Source organism: Zea mays, chromosome 3 (genome assembly GCF_902167145.1).
Source record: "Zea mays cultivar B73 chromosome 3, Zm-B73-REFERENCE-NAM-5.0, whole genome shotgun sequence".
NCBI lineage: Eukaryota > Viridiplantae > Streptophyta > Magnoliopsida > Poales > Poaceae > Zea > Zea mays.
The window spans coordinates 72,338,839-72,359,938 of NC_050098.1; the positions used below are offsets into that span (position 1 = coordinate 72,338,839).

Consider the following 21,100-nt stretch of genomic DNA (forward strand, 5'->3'; position numbering starts at 1 on the left):
TTAACGTGAAGCACTAGCATATAGCTAAACCAAAATAACCCAACCAGAATAGGTAAACAAGGACAATATAAACCAAAGCTAGTCAATCCTTAGGTATAAACTGTGTAAATGCAAGGAATGAATTATAAAATGAGTAGGACATAGATGGGCCAAGGGACACTTGCCTTCACTAACTGACTGCTGCTCAGGGTCTTCACCTGCAACTCCTTCGGACTCCACCAACTGACCGTTATCTATACGAGTTCAAACATACATTCCACAAATTTAATACAAAAGAACAGTACACCATGCAATAAAATATCATAAATAAACAGACGCTCAGTGCAGGGCTCACACCTACGACCAAGCGAGAAAGAGAGAGTAACAGTCGAGGCTACGGTCGAGGAGCGATCATGTTACGCGATTATAAATCAAAGTACTCATCTAAACAGAATAGTATTAATTTGGCCATCGCGCTATACATAGGATAAAGTCATGCTATATGTTTAATTATTATCAACCATTTAATGTAAATTTAAAAGGGTTGTCGCCGCGGCGAAACACACAACAGCACATATGAACCTAAACGGAGAATAGAACAAATCGCCGCACGACGGGGCACGCAACGAGACACTTGAATTAATTATGAAAATAACATCAAGCGTCGCGCGACGAACCGCACGATAGCGTACGTCACATAAACTGAATTTAAAACAAAACGTCGCGCGACTAGACGCGCAACGCCACATATTAAATAATCTGAACTTAGGATGAATCGTCGTGCGACGAAGCGCGCGACGCAGCACATTAAATAATCTGAAATTAAGATGAATCGTTGCGCGACTGTCGGCGTTTCGACCTCGGGGGGTCTCTGGACCGACGAGTAAATTGTCGCCGCGTGTCCCAGCCCAGATGGGTCGGCGCGAGACGGAGCACGAAGGGGGGGGGGAAGAAAACAGGCAAAGGGGAAACACGCGGCCTTCGTGTTGCCCTGCGCCCAGGTCGGGTGCGCTTGCAGTAGGGGGTTACAAGCGTTCGCGTGGGAGAGAGAGAGAGCGAGAGCCTTATGCGTCGGCCCGTTCTCCCACGCGGCCAACCTTCTCGTACGAGAGCCCTGGACCTTCCTTTTATAGGAGTAAGGAGAGGGTCCAGGTGTACAATGGGGGGTGTAGCAGTGTGCTAACGTGTATAGCAGAGAGGAGCTAGAGCCCTAAGTACATGCCGTCGTGGCAGTCGGAGAGGTTTTGGCACCCTGTTCATGTGATGTCGTGGCCGTCGGAGGAGAGCTGGAGCCCTGCGGAAGGACAGCTGTCGGGGCTGTCAAATCCTTGCTGACGTCTCCTTGCTTCCGTAAGGGGCTGAGAGCCGCCGTCGTCATGGAGCACGCGGGGCACCATCATTATTTGTTTACCGGGGCGAGCCAGATGGGACGCCGGTCTTGTTCCCCGTAGCCTGAGCTAGCTAGGGGCAGGGTAATGATGGCCCCCCTGGCGACGTGGCCGGTCCGGACCCGAGTTTGGGCGAGGTGGCGATTCCTCCGAGGTCGAGGTTGAATCCGAGCCCTGGGGTCGGGCGAGGCGGAGTCCATCGTCTTCCGGAGCCGAGGCTGAGTCCGAGCCCTGGGGTCGGGCGAGGCGGAGTTCATCGTCTTCCGGAGCCGAGGCTGAGTCCGAGCCTTGGGGTCGGGCGAGGTGGAGTTCGTCGTCTTCCGGAGCCGAGGCTGAGTCCGAGCCCTGGGGTCGGGCGAGGCGGAGTTCGTCGTCTTCCGGAGCCGAGGCTGAGTCCGAGACCTGGGGTCGGGCGAGGCGAAGTTCATCGTCTTCCGGAGCCGAGGCTGAGTCCGAGCCCTGGGGTCGGGCGAGGCGGAGATCGTCTTCCGAGGCCGAGGCTGTGTCCGAGCCCTGGGGTCGGGCGAGGCGAAGCTTCGTATGGCGCCCGAGGCTGGACTTAGCTGCTGTCAGCCTCACTCTGTTGAGTGGCACAGCAGTCGGAGCGACGCAGGCGGCGCTGTTTTCTTGTTAGGTCGGTCAGTGGAGCGGCGAAGTGACTGCGGTCACTTCGGCTCTGTCGACTGAAGAGCGCGCGTCAGGATAAGGTGTCAGGCGATCCTTGCATTAAATGCTCCTGCGATACGGTCGGTTGGCGTGGCAATCTGGCCAGGGTTGCTTCTCTGCGAAGACTGGGCCTCGGGCGAGCCGAAGGTGTGTCCGTTGCTTGAGGGGGCCCTCAGGCGAGACGTGAATCCTCCGGGGTCGGCTGCCTTTGCCCGAGGCTGGGCTCGGGCGAGGCAAGATCGTGTCCCTTGAGTGGACTGAGCCTTGACCTTAATCGCGCCCATCAGGCCTTTGCAGCTTTGTGCTGATGGGGGTTACCAGCTGAGATTAGGAGTCTTGGGGGTACCCCTAATTATGGTCCCCGACAGCGACGAAGCGCGCGATGCAGCACACTAATAAATGAGAATTTAAAATAAATTGTCACACGACGAAGCGCACGACGCAGCATGTCAACTAAACTAAATTTAAAATTAATTAAACCAAAATTTGATCACCGCGAGCGTTGGGGCTGCGCACGCGGGAACGCATCGGGCGAGCCGCGAGTGCAGTGATGCCGGGGGGCCGCGCACAACTGGCCCGGGATGGCCGCGTGCAGGGGCGCCGGGGGGCCGCGCTAGAGGGGGCCGGGGAGCCGTGCCCGAGGGGGCCAGGACGGCCGCGCCACGGGGCCGGTGGAGGCCGCCCTGCCGGGGGCCGAGCCAAGGGGCCGGGGGAGGCCGCGCCGCCGGGTCGCCGGGGCGGGCCGCGCGAAGGGGTGCCAAGGGGAGGGGGCGCGCCACGGGCCAGAGAGGTCGTGCCGCCAAGATGCGCGCGCATGGGGGGGAAGCCGGAACGCGCGCAGGGAAGGGAAGGGGAGGAAGAGGAAGAGAGAGAGAGGGAGAGGGGAGGGGAGCTCACCTCGGGGATCCAAATCCGGCGATAACAGTCACCAAATCATCTAGGGCACAACGGGGAAGAGAGACAGGTGGTGGAGAGGGAGAGGAGGTTGCTGCGCGTGAAAAATCAAATGAGAGAGATAGAGAGGAGGGGGGCGTGCATGGGGGAGGAGGTGGGGCGCTAGGGGCATGCGAGCCAAGGCCGGGCCGAGCTAGGCTGGGCCAGGCCGGACTAGGTTGCGTCGCGGGTCGAAACCCCATGGCACGCACAACCACTGATCGAACTTCCAATCACGGATCGAAATCCCAAACGAGACAAGGCGAACACGCGATTAAACACGACATCTGACAAAAGAAATATGCTTCGACATGATGCAACACCCATGACAACTTAGGTTTTTGTTTACACACGATACGGACACCAGTCGCTATGCTGCTTTGAAACTGGGAAGAAGGAGCGAAATGGGAAGAGAAAAGAGAGTAACGCCTGAATTTGGTGAGTATTAAAGAAGAAAAAATTGTACCCCCAAAATAAGGGCGTTACAAACCTAACCCCCTTAAAAGAATCTCGCCCTCGAGATTTAAGGTTGGCCAGCAAAGAGTTTAGGATACTTGGCCATCAGATCATCTTCATGCTCCCAGGTTGCTTCTTCCTCAGAGTGGTGATCCCTTCTGACTTTGCACATTCTGATAGTTTTCCTCTGGGTGACCCTGTCTGCAGTCTCAAGAATCTGCACTAGCTTCTCTATGTAGGTCAAGTCTTCTTGGACTTCCAGACCTTCCACTGGCAACTGCTCTTCTGGCACACGCAGACACTTCTTTAACTGAGACACATGAAAGACATCATGAAAGACACTTCTTCTGGCAGACTAAGCTGATAGGCCACTTCTCCATGCTTTGCGATAATCTGATACGGACCAACATAGCGGGGTGCTAGCTTGCCTTTGACTCCAAATCTTCTGACTCCTCTGATAGGCGATACTTTCAAGTAGACAAAATCTCCGACTTCAAAACTCAGCTCTTTCCTTCTTGTGTCTGCGTAACTTCGCTGCCTTGATTGTGCTATCTTTAGGTTCTCCCGAACCATCTTGATGTTCTTTTCAGCTTCGAGCAAAATGTCTGGCCCAAACACTTGCTTTTCTCCAGTCTGATCCCATTGCAATGGAGTTCTACAACTCCTTCCATAAAGCGTCTGAAATGGTGACATCTTCAAGCTGGCCTGGTAACTGTTGTTATTGGAGAATTCTGCGTAAGGCAACCTCTTGTCCCATCCGGACTGATCTTGCAGCGCACATGCTCTCAACATATCTTCGAGTATTTGACTAGTTCTTTCAGTCTGACCGTCTGTCTGCGGATGATAAGCTGAACTGAAATTCAGATGTGTACCCAAGGCTTCATGCAATTGCTGCCAGAAATGAGAGGTGAACTGCATTCCTCTGTCTGACACTATCTTCTTTGGTACACCGTGAATGAAGACAAACGATCCGGGACATGTATAGCTCCGCTAATACTGCACTGTTGTAGCTAGTCTTGACAGGTATGAAGTGGGCTGACTTGGTTAAGCGGTCCACCACTACCCAAATGGAATCGTAGCCGGCTCAGGTGCGAGGCAATCCGACTATGAAGTCCATTCCGATTTCATCCCATTTCCACTGAGGAATTTGCAACGGCTGCAACAACCTAGCTGGCTTCTGATGCTCTGCCTTGATCCTCTGACAGCTATCACATACGACCACATGCTCTGTGATCTCCCTTTTCATTCCGTACCACCAGAACTTCTTCTTTAGATCCTAATACATCTTCTCACTTCCAGAGTGTATAGAATAAGCTGTCTCATGAGCTTCCTTGGGGATCAACTCCCAAATGGACTGGACATTGGGAACACACAAGAGGTCCTTGAACCATACCACACCTTCTGCATCTTCCCGAAAATCTTTGCCTCTTCCTTCTAGAATCAGTTGCCGGATTTCATTGATCTTCTCATCATTCTTTTGTGCCTCTTTGATCTCCCACTCTAAGGTGGGATCTAACTCAACTGTTACTCCTCGCATATTATTCAGAAATCCAAGGTTCAACCTGTCAAACTCTTTGGCCAACTCATAGGGCATCGAATGAGCGACCATCATATTGACTTGACTTTTCCTACTCAAAGCATCCGCCACTACGTTCGCTTTGCCTGGGTGGTAATGAATTTCCAATTCATAGTCTTTGATCAATTCTAACCATCTTCGTTGCCTCATATTCAGCTCCGACTAAGTGAATATGTACTTCAGACTCTTGTGGTCTGTGTAAACATCACATTTCTGCTCATACAGATAGTGCCTCCATGTCTTCAGTGCATGAACCACTGCTGCCAACTCTAGGTCATGGATTGGATAATTTTTCTCATGAACCTTCAGCTGTTGGGATGAGTATGCCACAACTCTTCCCTCTTGCATCAATACGCATCCCAAGCCAGTGTAACAAGCGTCGCAATACACCGAGAATGGCTTGTGCACATCAGCCAAGACTAAGATAGGCGCTGCAGTCAACTTCTCTTTCAGTGCTTCAAAGGCTTCTTGGCACTTTTGGGTCCACTTGAACTCCACTTTGTTGGCTAGCAAAGTTGTCATCGGTTTCACAATCTTCAAAAACCCTTCAATGAATCGTCGATAATATCCGGCCATTCTAATGAAGCTCTTGATTCCTCGGGCATCTGTTGGCGCTTTCCAGTTTAGAATGTCTGCCACTTTCTTCGGATCCACAGCCAATCCATCTTTGTTTATTATGTGACTCAAGAACAGGACATCATCAATCCAGAACTCACACTTGCTCAACTTTGCATACAGCTGGTGCTGTCGCAATCTCTGTAATACCATCTTCAAATGATCCACATGCTCCTCCTCACTTTGGGAATATATAAGAATATCATCAATGAACACCACCACAAACTTGTCAAGATAATCCATGAATACATTGTTCATCAGATTCATGAAGAAGGCTGGTGCATTCGTTAAGCCAAAAGACATAACAGTGAATTCATACAACCCATACTTGGTAATGAATGTCGTCTTCGGAATGTCTGAAGGTCAAATCCTGAGCTGGTGATAACCTAACCTCAGATCTATCTTTGAAAACACGCTGGCTCCTCTCAATTGGCCGAACAGATCTTCTATTCTGGGCAAGGGGTACTTGTTCTTGATCGTGACCTCATTCAGAGCTCGATAATCGATGCACATCCTCCTGGTGCCATCTTTCTTCTCCACGAACAGGACAGGGGCGGCCCAAGGCGAGGTGCTTGGCCTAATATAACCTTTCTCTGACAGTTCATCGATCTGCTTCTTGAGTTCAACCAACTATGGTCCAGATACCGTATAAGCTCTTTTAGAAATGGGGGCGGTGCCAGGAAGAAGCTCTATGGCAAACTCAACTTTCCGCTCAGGTGGCATGCCCGGTAAGTCTTCCGGGAACACATCTGGAAACTCTGACACAACCTTGATAGTTTCAAGTGAATCTGCCTCCTTGCTATCAATAGTCATCTGATGACAACCTCCTTTCCTTGGCTCAGGTGAGACTAATTCAGATACCACTTCTTCTCCTAGTGGGGACACCAACTTAATTATCCTCTTATCACAACTGATATTTGCTTGGTACTTATCTAGCCAATTCATCCTAGGATGACATCTATTCCCTGAGTACCCATTAGTATGAGGTTAGTGGGAAAATCTATCCCCTTATTTCTAAACTTACATTCAAGCAAACACTATCGGCTCGAACTCTACCACCAGCTGAATCAATTTGAATGGGTGTTGACATGGTAGTTATTGGATGATTATGTGCTTCTACCCATGATGCAGTAATAAAAGAATGTGTTGCTCTAGTATCAAATAATACTTCTGCAATATGGGAATCGACTGGAAACATACCTACTACCATGCCTGGTGTTTCCTGGACTGCTTCAGCCTCCAAATGGTTCAGTCTCCCATGGTTGTAGCGTGTCTAGACGCGATTGCCTGCTCCTAGCTGGGATACATTCTGCTTCGCTGGGGCACTAGGGCCTGACTGCTGTTGAGATGCCTTCTTCGGACAACGCATTACCCAATGGCCTTGCTCTCCACAATGGAAACATGCTCTGCTTCCGCCTTGAACTAGGGCTGCTTGACTGCTCTGGTTGGTTGCTGGGGCGGGGAGGCGAGGTGCCTGCTGATTCTGCCTCTAGAACTGACTTCCTCCTCACTGATTGTTCTGGCGATTTTGCTGCTGGTGCTGGGGGTACTACCTCTGAAACTGCTACTGAGGCGGGTGCTGATTCTGCTTGAACTGCTCAGGCGAGTTGCCTGAGAAACGGGGGCGATTGCTGCTTCTAGGCCGAGGTCCACCAATCTTGCGCTTGCGATTCTCCATCTCCTTGTGCTTCTTCTCTGTCATGATTGCTCTGTCGATCAGGTGCTGAAAGGTGGAGAAGGTATGATTCATTAGCTGATAGTGCAAAGGATCAACTAAGCCTCTCAAGAAATGGTACTGCCTCTTGGCGTCTGTGTTGACATCCTCAGGAGCATAGTGGGACAGCTACAGAAACCTGTCTCGATACTCACTGACAGACATGGGCCCTTGCTTGTGCGCCTGGAACTCCTCTTTCTTCACTATCATCAGACCTGCTGGAACATGATACTGACAGAAATTATCTTTGAATTCCTCCCAAGTGATAGTGTCGGGGTTGGCGTGGGTGGCGAGGTAGGACTCCCACCAAGAGTGAGCTACTCCTCTCAACAAACAGGGACCATACAGAACTTTCTCTCTGTCGTCACATTGAGCGGTGTGCAACTCCCGCTCTACGGTATGCTGCCAATCTTCAGCATACATGGGGTCAGCAGAGTGAGCGAACACTGGGGGATGACCTCTCATGAATTCAGCGTGCTTGTCTCTAGGCATCTGAGGCATCTGAGGTGGGGGCTGATGCTGCTGCTGCTGCATAGCGGCCAGAGTATGACCAATGGCTTGGACTGCCTGAGTCTGCATCAAGAACATTTGCTCTATCGTCATCGGGGGAGGTGGTGGCAGCTACTGCTGGGGTGCCTCATCCTGCAGTGTTGCCTGCTCCTGCTGAGGACGCCTTCCTCCTCTGCGCCTGTTGTCTGACATCTGCAGAATGCAATCACACATCAGAACTGATCTTGCAAACTAGCAGCATAAGAAAAGAGTATAGAGTCCTTCCACAATACTGAACAGATAAGCATCTTCACTAACTCCCAACATAGGCAAACACATCTTCTCAGATAAAAAGGAAAGTAGAGTGAAAGGGCTTCCAAACTAGATAAATAATTTTATTAACATTAACAAGTAAACCAACATGTAGGGGATACCCACACTCTGGCGACAGTCATTACAAAGATCCAAATCCATCATAGTTCATCATGACAAACATAAAAAACACTGATAAGCAAACTACCCTGTCTAACTAAAACTAACTGAGAGTAAGACTCATGCTAAGACCATAACTTCTATTTTAAGCATTAATTACAAGATCCGACGCTGACGATCTATGGTTCTAAATTTATCCCGGTCCTGCAGTCGGGGTTACCATAAGCATGGTGTCCACGCTGAGGTGAGTGGTACGGGTGCTGAGTCCCGACGGGGGCGGCAGAACCATCCTCTAGGTGACGGCGCTCCACGCGCTCAGTCCGCAACTAGGCAATCTCAGCACGAGCCCTACTTAGCTCATCTAAGGCATGGTCCAGCTCCGTGTTTAGCACGGCGACTAGGTTGACTGTGCTGCTCAACCTAGGATTGTTCTCACCAATAGGTGAGACAACCACACCTCTTGTGCTGCCAGATGGACGGCGGGGGTAATACCTCAGGTTAAGACCATCGACCACCCCACCGAGCACTGAGTAGTAGGGCGAAAGCGCACGCCTTGCGGCATCTTGCATGGCCACCTCAGCTGAGTCCCGCTCAGAAATAGAGTAATGCTCTGAGCAGACCTCCGCACCCCGGAGACTGTTCTTCGGACGGCGCACCAAGCAAATCGCCTCCCAACGGTCTGGGTAAACCCCGCGACTGTGCTGGAAGACAACAAAGCGATACTCGATAGACCAGGTACGTCGGTCAAGTGCCTGGCATAGCAAGGTGTCGAGCGCATCGTGGAAGTGACACCCGCGAGCTGCATCATGAGTGATGGGTCGGGCAACCCATCCCTCTAGCTCCTGCTCCTCTAAAAGGTCGGTGCTGTGGCTCGAGCTGCTATCATCACCTCCGTCGTCGGGGTCTCCTCAAGTAGCTAGTCCAATGGCCGGGACGCCTAGTGGTGGTGCAGGGGGCGCCTCCAGCGGGGGCACAGGAGAGTAGCTCCTCACAGACTCTACCTCCTGCTGAAGCGAGGAAGAAGAGCCCTGCTGCTCCAACTCCTGTCATCGACGCTCCTGCTCCTCGTGCAGGCGGTGGTGCAGCCTCTCCAAATGACTAGACTGACCAGTCACCGGACGACGAAGCGGACGCTCCGCGAGACGAGAAGGCAAGAAAGGAATGACTAACTTCCGTGCAGTGTGTCTAAGACGAGCCATCTACAAAAGACACTGTAAGCATAAGAGTGAGAACAGAACTAGTATGACCAGCAAGTAAACCATAAAAAAATAGGAAATAGAATAAAACAAAATTTTCAGCAAGGTATAATATATATAGTAGAACAAAGATTTGGTCGATATGACCAACTTTTGAAGGGATACCAAAGTCAAGGTGATAATAGGGGTCTATAATCCTTAGAACGACCATTCTACTCTAGGTTAGCGGTCCTACAGTCAGCACGACTTTGATACCACCTATGTCACACCCGGTTTTAGAAGACAAACCGAATGCGAACCATGTATGTGCTAGGATCAGCAATTCACGTACAAAGCAGTTACATAACTGGACATCATCACACAATGCTCAAATAATATTGTAAAAGAAGGTATAATAGTCGATTACATCATGATGTCCGAGACATCTACATAGTCATTAACAGTTATCAAAGTGCGGAAAAGAAACGTAGATACACACGGCCTTCACAAGCAGTCGACTGGGGGTTTGCCGCTAACCCACGCCTATAACTCATCGTACTCTTGGAACTCCTGGAAGTCCTCCTCCACGACTTCATCTTCTCCTGAGCAGTGGTTGCAACGTGGACAACCTGAGGGGGGGGGGGGGTTTGGTGTGTAAAGCAAGGGGTTAAGTCAAGCAGTTGCTTTTAGTTGGTCAGGTTATTATTACTAATAGAGAGCCAGGTTTTAGCATTAACCCAAGTTATTAACCCAAAAGTACCCTTTCTAAACGGAAAGAATACCAGAAACATTACCATAAGCATAATCATGACCATCATCCTCATCACCACATGTAAACCAAACATCTCTGATCAAAGTATCTCTAATCAATGGAGCTCCCTTGGCCGCTCATAACCGGGAGCACGACTAATATATCAGTTTCATAACACTCTGCAGAGGTTACGCACTTTACCCACAAGTCGTGATTCCCTCTTGCCTCGGACCGATCAAACCATTAAACAGTACCAAGGTGAATAGGCAGGGTTTCACTATGTAGCCTTTACAAAGATTCCCTGAGGTTGTAGTCGCTCGTTAGGTTTTCTAAATGTATCGCACTCCTCCCCAAGGGGCAAACCACCCTTGGCAGAGCGAGCTGCATACACCGAGCTCCATTGACGGCACAACGGCGAAGCGAACTACACCCGAGTTCCTCTAATTATTCAGCTAAGGGCGTCCCATTCCACCCTCATGGTTGCACTATTTTTCTGGGCGGTCATCCAACGAGCCAGTCCTTATAGAGAGGCACTCGAGAAACAGCTCGAGTCCTCTTAAATGCCACAAGTATATCATCATAATCAAAAGGGAAAACAGCGTATCATAGATAATCTCATTGTGGCAGAACCTCCCAAGTTATTGGGCACACATGCACATGTCCTTGTCTCAAAGACCTTAGACTGCTATGCATGTGCACCAGATAACTTAACAGGATCCGTCTGAGTGCCCCAAGGACCCCGGATAAACCACGAACAACCAGGATCGCAAGAGTAAGTAACACAAATCACACACACCAATATTTTTGCAGCGGAAATCTTATTACCAAATTTTACAAGTTACAAAAATTTTACATTATTTTATCGGAGTGATTACAAAAGTATAAGTTTGAAATATATGCTGGCTCAAGGGACCATCCTCAATAAGAAGTATAGAAGGGTTACTTAGACTTATAAGAAGGCCGAGCCCACCGACACTTAACATCATCAGCAGCAGCACAAAACTATAACATGAAAAATAACAGGGAATAAAACCCTGAGTATGGAATTACTCAGCAAGACTTACCCGACTAAAGAAAAGACTCTCAAGGGTATGCAGGCTAGAGGGATTCAAGGTATGGCTTATCAAGAATCAAAGACTCTATTTTGCAGAAAAGCTTACTATGAGTGGATCCTTAAAATCCATTTTTATTTGTCAGGTTAAGTAAGGTTACATGCATATAGAGTTCTTTCTACCCTAGTTCAAGCACTTAACCAATACTAGCCAATTTCTTATCAACCCTTCTTGTTCACTGGATTGCTACGTGTAAGTCAGTGACCAAGTCTTCATATCCACGAAGTTACGGCGATCCGAATCGATTATACTCAGCTGAGGATCTCCAATCACACGACATATGTAGCACTTAACCCTTGCATATGTCAACTCGCCACCGGGGTTCTTAAGACCAGATCAGGTTCACCCCAACCGAGAGCACAGATACACCACCGTCCAGCCTCTTGCCACGGAGGGTACACGCTACTCTCGCCATCTCTCCACTCCCATTGCGTGTTATCTTATTCTGGTATTAGTCTGCCCGAGGCAAAGCTTACCCATGACGAGGCATGTGACTAGTTAAAGGGTCCTCGGTCAGTAGGCCTACATCGAGAAGGTCCTTAATCGACTCAGACGGAGACACTACACCGAGACTTATTTCTCGTGCAAGTCAACCGCCCGGTCTCAGCTTTATTAATTTCAACCCAAAGTCTAGTACCTGGCAGAGGTACATCTTTTCCGATGTTGAACCCATCAAGGCCTTTGACAGATCCACCATCAAGTTTTATTTTTGAAAACATTCCCACCCACTGAAGCATCACCTTTGTTTTAAAAACATTTTTGTATGCTAAAGCAAGGCTAAGCATCATAAAATTCTTTTCAAAACGAATATCAAGGAAGGGAAATCAATTTTCAAGGAAGGAAATGCATCAACGGTTTATCACAAAACTCCTATCACCTAATGCATCAAATAAGGTGATAAAGATTTTAAAACATCAAGGAGGTGGCGAATGCACCGGGGCTTGCCTGAATAACATTAGGTTAGTGTTTGTTAGGCGACGTTCACTTGACGAGTATCCCTCGACCGAGCACTTGATTGATTTAACCATCTTCAAGTTGGTCCATTAGCTTCATCCTGCGGATTAGCCCACGCTTGGGGTCGACTTGGCTTGTCTTCCGCATCACGCGATTAATTATCGTACCTAATTGAAATGCATTATGCACATGAATGCATATAAGGAACAATAACACCAGATATTACGATGCTACGCAAAAGAGAAATAACCTACTTAATGACGAGACACTGCAGACACTAATTATCGATATATTGTTACTTACGACAATCATGCTCTTACAACCTAGATAAACAGTCGAGGTAGCAATCAAAATTCATTCAAATCATGAAATCGACCAACACACATAGAATATCATACCTAGTTTAGAGAACACACTAAACGACTTATAATTTTGACTTCAAAATTCTTGGACACCTAACACTTATAAAATTTGATAGAAGAACTTTCATTAACTTTATAAACTAATTTACTGGTTAACCTGTGTATCATATATATTAATAAAACTTCTGATTTTTAACACCTACAGTCCCGCAAACACTGAGACCTATTGAGACCTCTTTCATCCTACAACATCGACCAATTTACTAAAGCGACTCAGGCAATCTAATAAATATTATACCTAGTCAGTCCATCCATCAATCCACTAACACGAATAACAAATTTACTTACCCTGACTAATTCGACGTGATAGTTGCAAGCATGATGACGGTTTCTGGTTGACGTCATTGATCACACACGTCTGGCGAGCGAGGCACATAGTTTCCATTCTTGACCAAATACCCGTGGGATTCCTTTTTGTCGAGATGGTGACGCGTGGCCAGCACCAGAGTGTCTTCACTGTTTGGGGCTTGGCGTAGACGAGAATGGCGATCGACGACCTCGACGTGCCAGCGCGACGATTTCCATTCGACGAAGAGGATGGCAGTACGACTTATTCGAGTTGAGGCGAGCGTGATCCAGGTACCACAACAGTACGCCGACAAGTCCACGACGACACAACGAGGTGATCGAGACAACGCACAGCCTAACGGGTAAAGATGGCGCGACGGCTGGCAAGCTAGGCTAGCTCGGATAGGAATAACCGACGTGATGACCATAGCGAATAGGAAATCGACAACCGGCAAAAACCGATAGCCGAACATGAATTGTACAGATCGACGACATGAGGCCCGATCTGGTGAGCACGACAAAAAGGAGGGCGTCGCTGCCGCTGCTCCGAGCAGCAGTTCTTGCTGCTGAGGCAGACGAGCACGACGGAGGCCGGGGTCTGGGCATCGAGCCAGCGCATCATGTGGTTTGGAAACCACACCACCCACACGAAGCGCTTGCCGCAGAGCACCAGACCATGCGCCGTTCGCGCAGAGCTCCAAAATTGCGCGTCGAACTAGGAGCCGAGGCGAGCGCGGCAAGTGAGCTGAGGGAGCGTGACAGGAAACTCAACGGCGACGATCTGGGCGAGCGCGACACAAGAGACCAGAGAAAGAGACGCGCTGACGAGGAAGCAGGAAGCCGTGATGAAGGAGCTCGGCGTGCAGACTAGGCGAGCTGGGCGCGCGGCAATCAGAGAGCAGGAACCCGGGCGCACGCGCAGGGAAACGGACACCGCGGCGGGCCAGGGAACGACACTGGACGAAGCCTGCGACGGCCGGACCAACCCAGAACACGAGCAGGGCGCACCGCAGCTGGAGGGCGAGCGCCATGGGGAACGAGCAGAGGGGGACGCAGTCCGAGCTGGGAGGAGGCGAGCACCAGAGATGCATGGTGGCGTTCGCAGAGCTTGCCAGCGGGGAAGAAGACGATGGGAGAGGGAGCCGAGCTGGAGCTAGAAGAAGCTTCGGCCATGGGGGATACAGGGGGCTGGGGCGAGCTCGGGGAGGAATACCGCGGCGCGCAGGAAAACTGGACGCTGAGCAAGAACACGGCAGGGAGGAGCTCGGCCGGGCGCCATGGGGCGAGCTCGGGGAAGGTCCACGGCGGGGTTCGCGGCGTAGGATGAAGAGAACAGGGCGCGGCCATGGCAGAGAAGAACGCGCACAGGGCGACGGCAAGGCTGAGCGGCGCGCAGGGAGGAGCGCGCGCGGCGAGCAGAGCAAGCAGCCGAGGGCGTGGTGGAGTGAGATGGGAGGAGCGGCTGGAGGTTGAAGAGAGAGGGCAACGCGGCAGGGAAAGGGGCTCAGCGCGGCACAGAAAAAGGAACAGGGGCGGCGGCGACTAAGAATATCAGGGGAGGTCGGGAGGGGGATAAGAACGATGACACCAGGAAGAGATAGGAACGATTGAAGAGAAAAAAAATCTATGAAGATATTTTCATTTCTTCCCTCTTTTACTCGGAAATTCAATTAAAAGCTTAATTATAAGCCGAAGATCGAGGCTAGAATTTTGAAAGGTGTAAGAGGATCAAATTAAAATAATTTTGGTTACAATATTTTCATCGGCGTTAGATTTAATTGAAATCAGACGAGCTTCACCCGCTATCCGAATATTTGATTTAAGAACAATTCGATTTACAATCCTACACCTTATTTTTCTTAGATTTTAAATAGAAAAGCAAATCAACTAACTGTTGTTCTGATTTCGGTTAGTTCGGGTTCAAATAACCCATTGAGTCTGATTCTAATGAATTTATTTGGGACAGAATCACGGGACTGAGTGAAGTTTCTAGACTCGTATCGCGCAATTAAGGAATTTTAAATAGGGACAGGACTCACAAATTTTTGGAACAATTACGTTCCGCATTACGCGAAGACTTAAAAAGAGTCTAAATAGACAGAAACAGATGCGATATTAAAATCGCGATAGGCGAAGATGATTAAAATGTAGCATCCGTTTTATCCACTGATATTACGCGCTTAAATCCATACTCGTTGTCGAGCAGAATATAAACACCTGGGGTGTTACACTCATCATGTTTATTGATTAATATGAAGCACTAGCATATAGCTAAACCAAAATAACCCAACCAAAATAGGTAAACAAGGACAATGTTGGGGACTTGTTCTCAAATGCTATGAGTTAAGAACAAGGCAACACAAAATGTTAATGGTTAAAGACCTTCGTCCTTCGAAGCATTATCTCCCTTAGGATATACTAGTCCTTAGATGAAGGTTACGAAGAACGTACCTTCATCATCTCAGTATATAATAATGAAAGTAGAAGCATATGAAACATGGGAAATAACATGAATAGTCATATGATATTATTAATATATCTTTATTATATCATCACGGATAAACATGAACAATATCGAATTACATTTGTACATTCGGCTTGACAGAAGGCGAAAATTCAGATGTGACGTGCGAGTGAATACAAGTCAGTGTGTCAAGTACGGTGTCACTGTTCATCTATTTATAGGCACAGGACACAGCCTGTGTAGAATTACATTCATGCCCTTGACATTTACTATTGACTTAGGGATAATCTATCGAGGACTAGACAACCTTTTTCCCTTTAAGTCGGTTTCATTTTCCACCGCTAAACCGAAGCTTTTTCACGGGTAGCATCGGCACTGGTTCATCCTTCTCTCGAACCGCGCTCTTCATATCATGTACAACTTCATCCCATGTCCGAAGGTTCCTGCACATTTATTATACTTGGGAAACATGTTAGTCATGTTTTTGAGGACCTTCGGAAGACGAAGGCCCCCAACAGTAGCCTCTCACAGTATTAATTTGTTCTAACAACAGATTTAGACTGTAACGTGAACGAAGGCCTTAAGCCGAAGGTCTGAAAAAACACCTTCCCTTCGCTAGAATAGCGACAGTCAATGACAGACGGGGCCCGCCAAGTTGCAAAGCACTAGGCGTATAAATATGAACCCACAGCGGCAGCATTTGATACGCTATTTCTGCTATTTGCGTTATTTTCTCAAATTTCTAGCTCTTGCTCAATAGCTCTCGCCTGATTTTCGAGCTTTTAGAGCTTTGGTTTAAAGGTGTGCTTGCTCCAAATTTGAGGAGAAGAAGATGAGTGGGGAGAAGAAGATGACTGAAGAGAAGAAAATAACCGAGGAGAAGAAGCTGTATGAAGAGAAGAAAGTTGCGGATCTTTCATCGCTGGGTTTTATGAGTCTATGGCAACAACGAATACAGAGAAAATGTAACACCTCAGGTGTTACCAAGACACTGGTTTCATATAGGCACTGATGACTTGTTATCACATATGGTTAAGTGGAGGAGAAAAAGCACCTAAAACATTGGAAACATAGGTTAGCTAAGAAATGTTAATAACAAAAGCTATACCCAAACATTTTGAACAATTGTCATCTTGAGCCAAAGAGGTTAAACCCTAAAGAACCCTAAAGGCACTAGACTTTAAAGCAAGGGATCAGTGGATAAGTTAATCAAATTGCCAAACCTTGATTCTAAACCTTAACCAAAGTTTAAGTAACATTATAACCTACAAAATGCAGAGGGGAAACAATGCAAAAAGACCCCTTAAAGACCCCAAATTCACACCTTAAGTAGAGAGCACACTAGAGCTCTCTAATCTTTTCTAAGTCAAAATTTAACCCTAATCTAAAGACCAAATGTGTTCACTTAGTAAATGGCGCCAAAACCACTTGGTCTGAATACCAAAAAGGTGCCAAACCACTTAAGGCACCCACTGGAAAAGTTTGAAACCGAGCCAAATTTGTTTGACATGTTTTGGCATCTCTTTTGTCGCGAAGTGGACAGGGGGACAAGCCAGATTTGGCATCCTCAAATCTCCCTACCTAGGGCGTATCTGCCATTGGAACTCACATACAAGAGATAGCCCTAGGCGCCAGGAGGAGGCCTGCGCCGAATTTTTGCCAAGATTCACACGTTTGCGATCTCGGCGAGCTGTTGAACATGGGCAGAAGAACACCTCCACGTGTTCGACGCGCCCTGAGCACGCCAGAGCACGCCCAGCGCCCGACCCCACGTGTCCCGCGCCGCGCCAAGCCACGACCGTGTCCCCTGCCTGCGCCCGCGCCTATAAAGCCGGCCAAGGCTTCAGTCATACGCCCCCGCGCGCTCTCGACCTCACCGGAGCACGAGATCACCGGAGTTTGCCCTGCACACGACGTGCCAGCGGCCGCCCGATCCCCACCACCGTAGACCGGCCAGCAGAGCCATTCCCAACCTTGTCCAACCCTCGAGAGAGACTCTACGTGCCTCGGTGAAGCTCCCAGCGAGAGGAATCGAGCTCTACCTCACCGGAGAACCCAAATCAAGGTCACCGGACTTCAACCGACCGCCGGCGAACGTAGACCGAGCCCCACGGTGAGTTATTCTTCGATTCCTTGCACAGGTCGACTCTTTAGCATCCCGTGAAGCTCCCCGTGCCTTTGGATTGACCTATATCGTCGTGGATAGGCCGGAGCACTCGCCGCTGACGAGCTCGCCCGCCTGCGCACGTGGACCGGCCGATTCCGGCCATCACCTTCATCGAGCTGTACCTCGCTGTGACCGCAAGGACCTCCCGAAGCCAACCCCACCCTTCGCTGGACCTCCCTCACCACCGGTAAGCCGCGCCGCCCTTTTTCCTCCCGCGGGTACTGTTCAAAAGGGGAGAGGGACCTCGGGGAAGAAGGAATAGAAGTGAGGGGGGTTTTTGAACTGTCAGAGACTCAGATGAATAGTTGCGCAGGGGTATAAGTTAAAGAACGGGTTTAGGAAAAGCCCAGGGTCCTCGGTGTAAACTGGTTTTCCTGAAAACCTTTTTAACATTTCTAATTTAAATACAAACAGAGCTTGTAAAATTCATAACTTCAGTTTTATTCAACCAAATTGAGTCAAACTAATTTTGCCAAATTCTAAATAATGTGAACTACCTAGGAAAAATACAAAACCCCCTTAGTATTGCAGAAGAATTTAAAGTTCGAAATTAAATAGTGTTCTGGACAAAAGTTGAATAAAAGAGAAAAAAATAGTTACACTGTTAGACTGAGATTAAGAAAAATCATAGAAATACTTAATCACTCCATAATCCATTTAAAAATAGTAAAACCCTCAGTACACCAAATTAAGGTAGGGTTTTCCATTTAAAACATTTTTAGCTTAAAGTTAAAGAAAAGAGAAAAGGTAGTTTAAAATAAGAACCAGGAAGCAACCACATTTTTGTTAGCTCACTTATTCAGTGTAGTTCACTGGAAAATTTTATTAGACCTTTGTTTAGTACAAAAGCAATGAGATATCTTTTATTTCATGCAAACAATGAAAACTTAAGAAAATCTTAGAAAAATAATCCTAAGGAGAAAACACCCCAAACCTTGGGATAACTAATATTTTGTTATTATGAATGTAGGAAGAATATGAGTTCTGTTGTTTGATATTTTTCAAATAACAAGTTAGTTATAAGTACCTTTTTGGCATTAAACTTTAGAAAATCACAACTAAATATCCAATAGGTCTTTTTCTGTGATTTTTAACACAGAGGCCTAATATCACCTATGAATCTGGACAAAAATAAAAATTGCTACAGAAACCTCACTTAAATCATCGCTATAGGAGAAAACACCCCAAATCTCGCCGACGGGGAGTACATCCTCGTGCCGGAGCAAGGAGTTGCTCAGGAGGTAGCCCAGGATCCAGCACCAGAGCCTGCCATCGAGGATCTGCCAGCCCCAGCCTTGGAAGGCAAGCCCCGGTTTTATGCACAACCGTTTATTATGCTATTTTACTACACTTAATGTTTGTAGGTTTGTAATGTGCACTTAAGTGTAGGAGTTGATTGAAACCCTAGTTGCATGAACTCATGAATCCTTTTGAGATGGATACTAGTATGCTAGGTCGAGTAGTTGCTTTACTAATTAGGGATCTCGGTAAAAGTCGAGTGATTTTTCTAGCACTCGTGCGAGGTCAGAAATTGGTTGTATCCACTTTTGATAACAGAATGATGATAGTCTGTGGACATGGATCCATGGGGGTGCGTTGTCTATGAGATGAAATTGGAATAAGGATTAATGTGCAGATACCTGTGTCAAGCGTTTGAATGTACTAAACACATGCTGAGAAATATGGTAAATCGTTAAGCCTAGTACCTGAGTGAACCTGCCCACAGACTTTACCCCTCACGCGACCTGAGACGTGGTCTCCCATTCCGGTTATGGTGGGTACAAGTGCGGTCACTGCACGACGGCAGTCGGGGTCAGTGAGGCATTGTACGCCAAGGCAGTGAGCCCTGATCTGTTGCCAGAGAATCGATGGGGACGGTTGATGTGTGTGGGGACGGAGTGCCTCGCCACGTCGTGTGTTAAGTTTTACCTTGCCAGGATAAAAAAAACTCGATTCGAATCGTCTGCTTCTCGCAGCTACTGAGACTGCTTGATCCATTGTACTGCATTGAGTAACAAGTGGAAATGTGATGACTTGGCAAAAGTTGTTGATTGCTAAATGTTTGATACCATGTATGATTAGATAGGTATACATTTAGTCTTAAGAGAGTCACACTAAAACTTGAAAAAGCTAAAACTAGATTTTTGGACTCAGCTAGTGCTTTTGGCAAGCAAACCCCTCAGCCAAACAGCTGCATGTCTAGAGGTAGAGGAGTAGACTCCTCACACCGGGTAAGTCTAGCTGAGCATTAGTATACTCAGCCTTGCTTGTGGCATAATTTTTACAGGTTCTCTGGAAGACATGGTTGCTGGAGTGACTTGGCCGTCCATCTTGCCATCGGGTTGGACAGTCGAGTGGGACCCTACCTCGGCTGAGGAGGAGCATGAGGAGTGATGGGACAGGCTTCCCCATCCTTCCATTTACTTATCGTTAGTTTTATTCCGCTGCATTCCGAACAATGATCACTACTTTTGCTAGAACTCCGATTATGTTGTAATAAATTTAATACTCCTTAATGTTGGTTTTATGTTTTATTGTATTTTCTCTGTGCCTCACCATTGAGTGAGTACGTGGTACTTGATCCTGTTAGTGGCCTCGTCGGACTAGATCCGAGTGACTGACGTGTTATTCCTATTTAAGTGTGGTCTAGCCTCTAAGGTGGGACTTAGGCACTTAAGTTGGAATAATTCGGGCGGTTCTGCCACAGCTGGTATCGGAGCTCGTACCACCACAGAGGAATCAATAAACTGTAAATACCATCCTTTTCAAAAGTAAAACTTGTTAGAAACAAATGTTGGATAGATCGTCAGGACAATAAGAATAGACCTAGGACGTGAAGCCTTAGGATAATAGAGGGGTAGCTAGGTGGCTATTTGAGCAAGCCCTACAGGCTACTATAAGGGAAGGGAGTTCTTCCCTATTCCCTCTAAGTTGAAATGAGGTCGTTTAGGACGAGCATGCATGCATCCTTTACTTAAACTACTTGATAATTGGGTAAAAACCGTAATACCTGACAATGACAGATTAAGTACACTCAGGGACCTTATCGTAACCTTTGATAGGCCAAGCCTTGTTTCCCTTTTTCCTTTTATAATTCCTTTTTCTTTTTCACTTACGCTTAACTGTACACAAATGACTTCTCACGGATCCTCGGACGGAGGGAACACACCTTCCCACACGGACGGATTTGCAAGAGAGGGTTTTCCCCGTATCTTGTGGGAGGTACTTTAGGGAGCAGGTTACACGACGCCTCCCCAGTACACGGTGCAGCTGTTCGAGAAGCACCGGGTGCCCCGCAGTAGGGTGAGGATGACCCTGGAGCCTCATCCCTTACAGCCAGGCTGGCGTTCGTTGGACTCCGAGTCTTTCAGATATCGGGCTGAGGATACTACCGAGGCCATTGCTCTCCACGGGCTGACGACCTTCTGTGGTTTTCACCCCTTGGAGCTGTCTACTCATCCCATTGGCTTATTCCCCACGGAGAAGGAGGACGACCCAATGTGGAAGGACCGAGTGGAG

At 48.0% G+C, this 21,100-nt stretch overlaps 1 protein-coding gene across 1 annotated transcript; it reads right to left on the minus strand.

The window, feature by feature from the left end:
* Nucleotides 1-12,749: 12,749 nt before the first annotated feature.
* Nucleotides 12,750-14,474, minus strand: LOC100304234 (uncharacterized). The gene has a single exon (NM_001165679.1). It carries the CDS (start codon nt 14,295-14,297, stop codon nt 13,842-13,844), a length of 456 nt encoding a protein of 151 aa, NP_001159151.1. The 5' UTR covers nt 14,298-14,474; the 3' UTR covers nt 12,750-13,841.
* Between the last annotated feature and the right edge of the window lie 6,626 nt (nt 14,475-21,100).

Excerpts from the sequence above, each read along its gene's own strand:
- LOC100304234 (NM_001165679.1), bottom strand. The coding sequence starts at position 14,297 with ATGGCCGCGCCCTGTTCTCTTCATCCTACGCCGCGAACCCCGCCGTGG.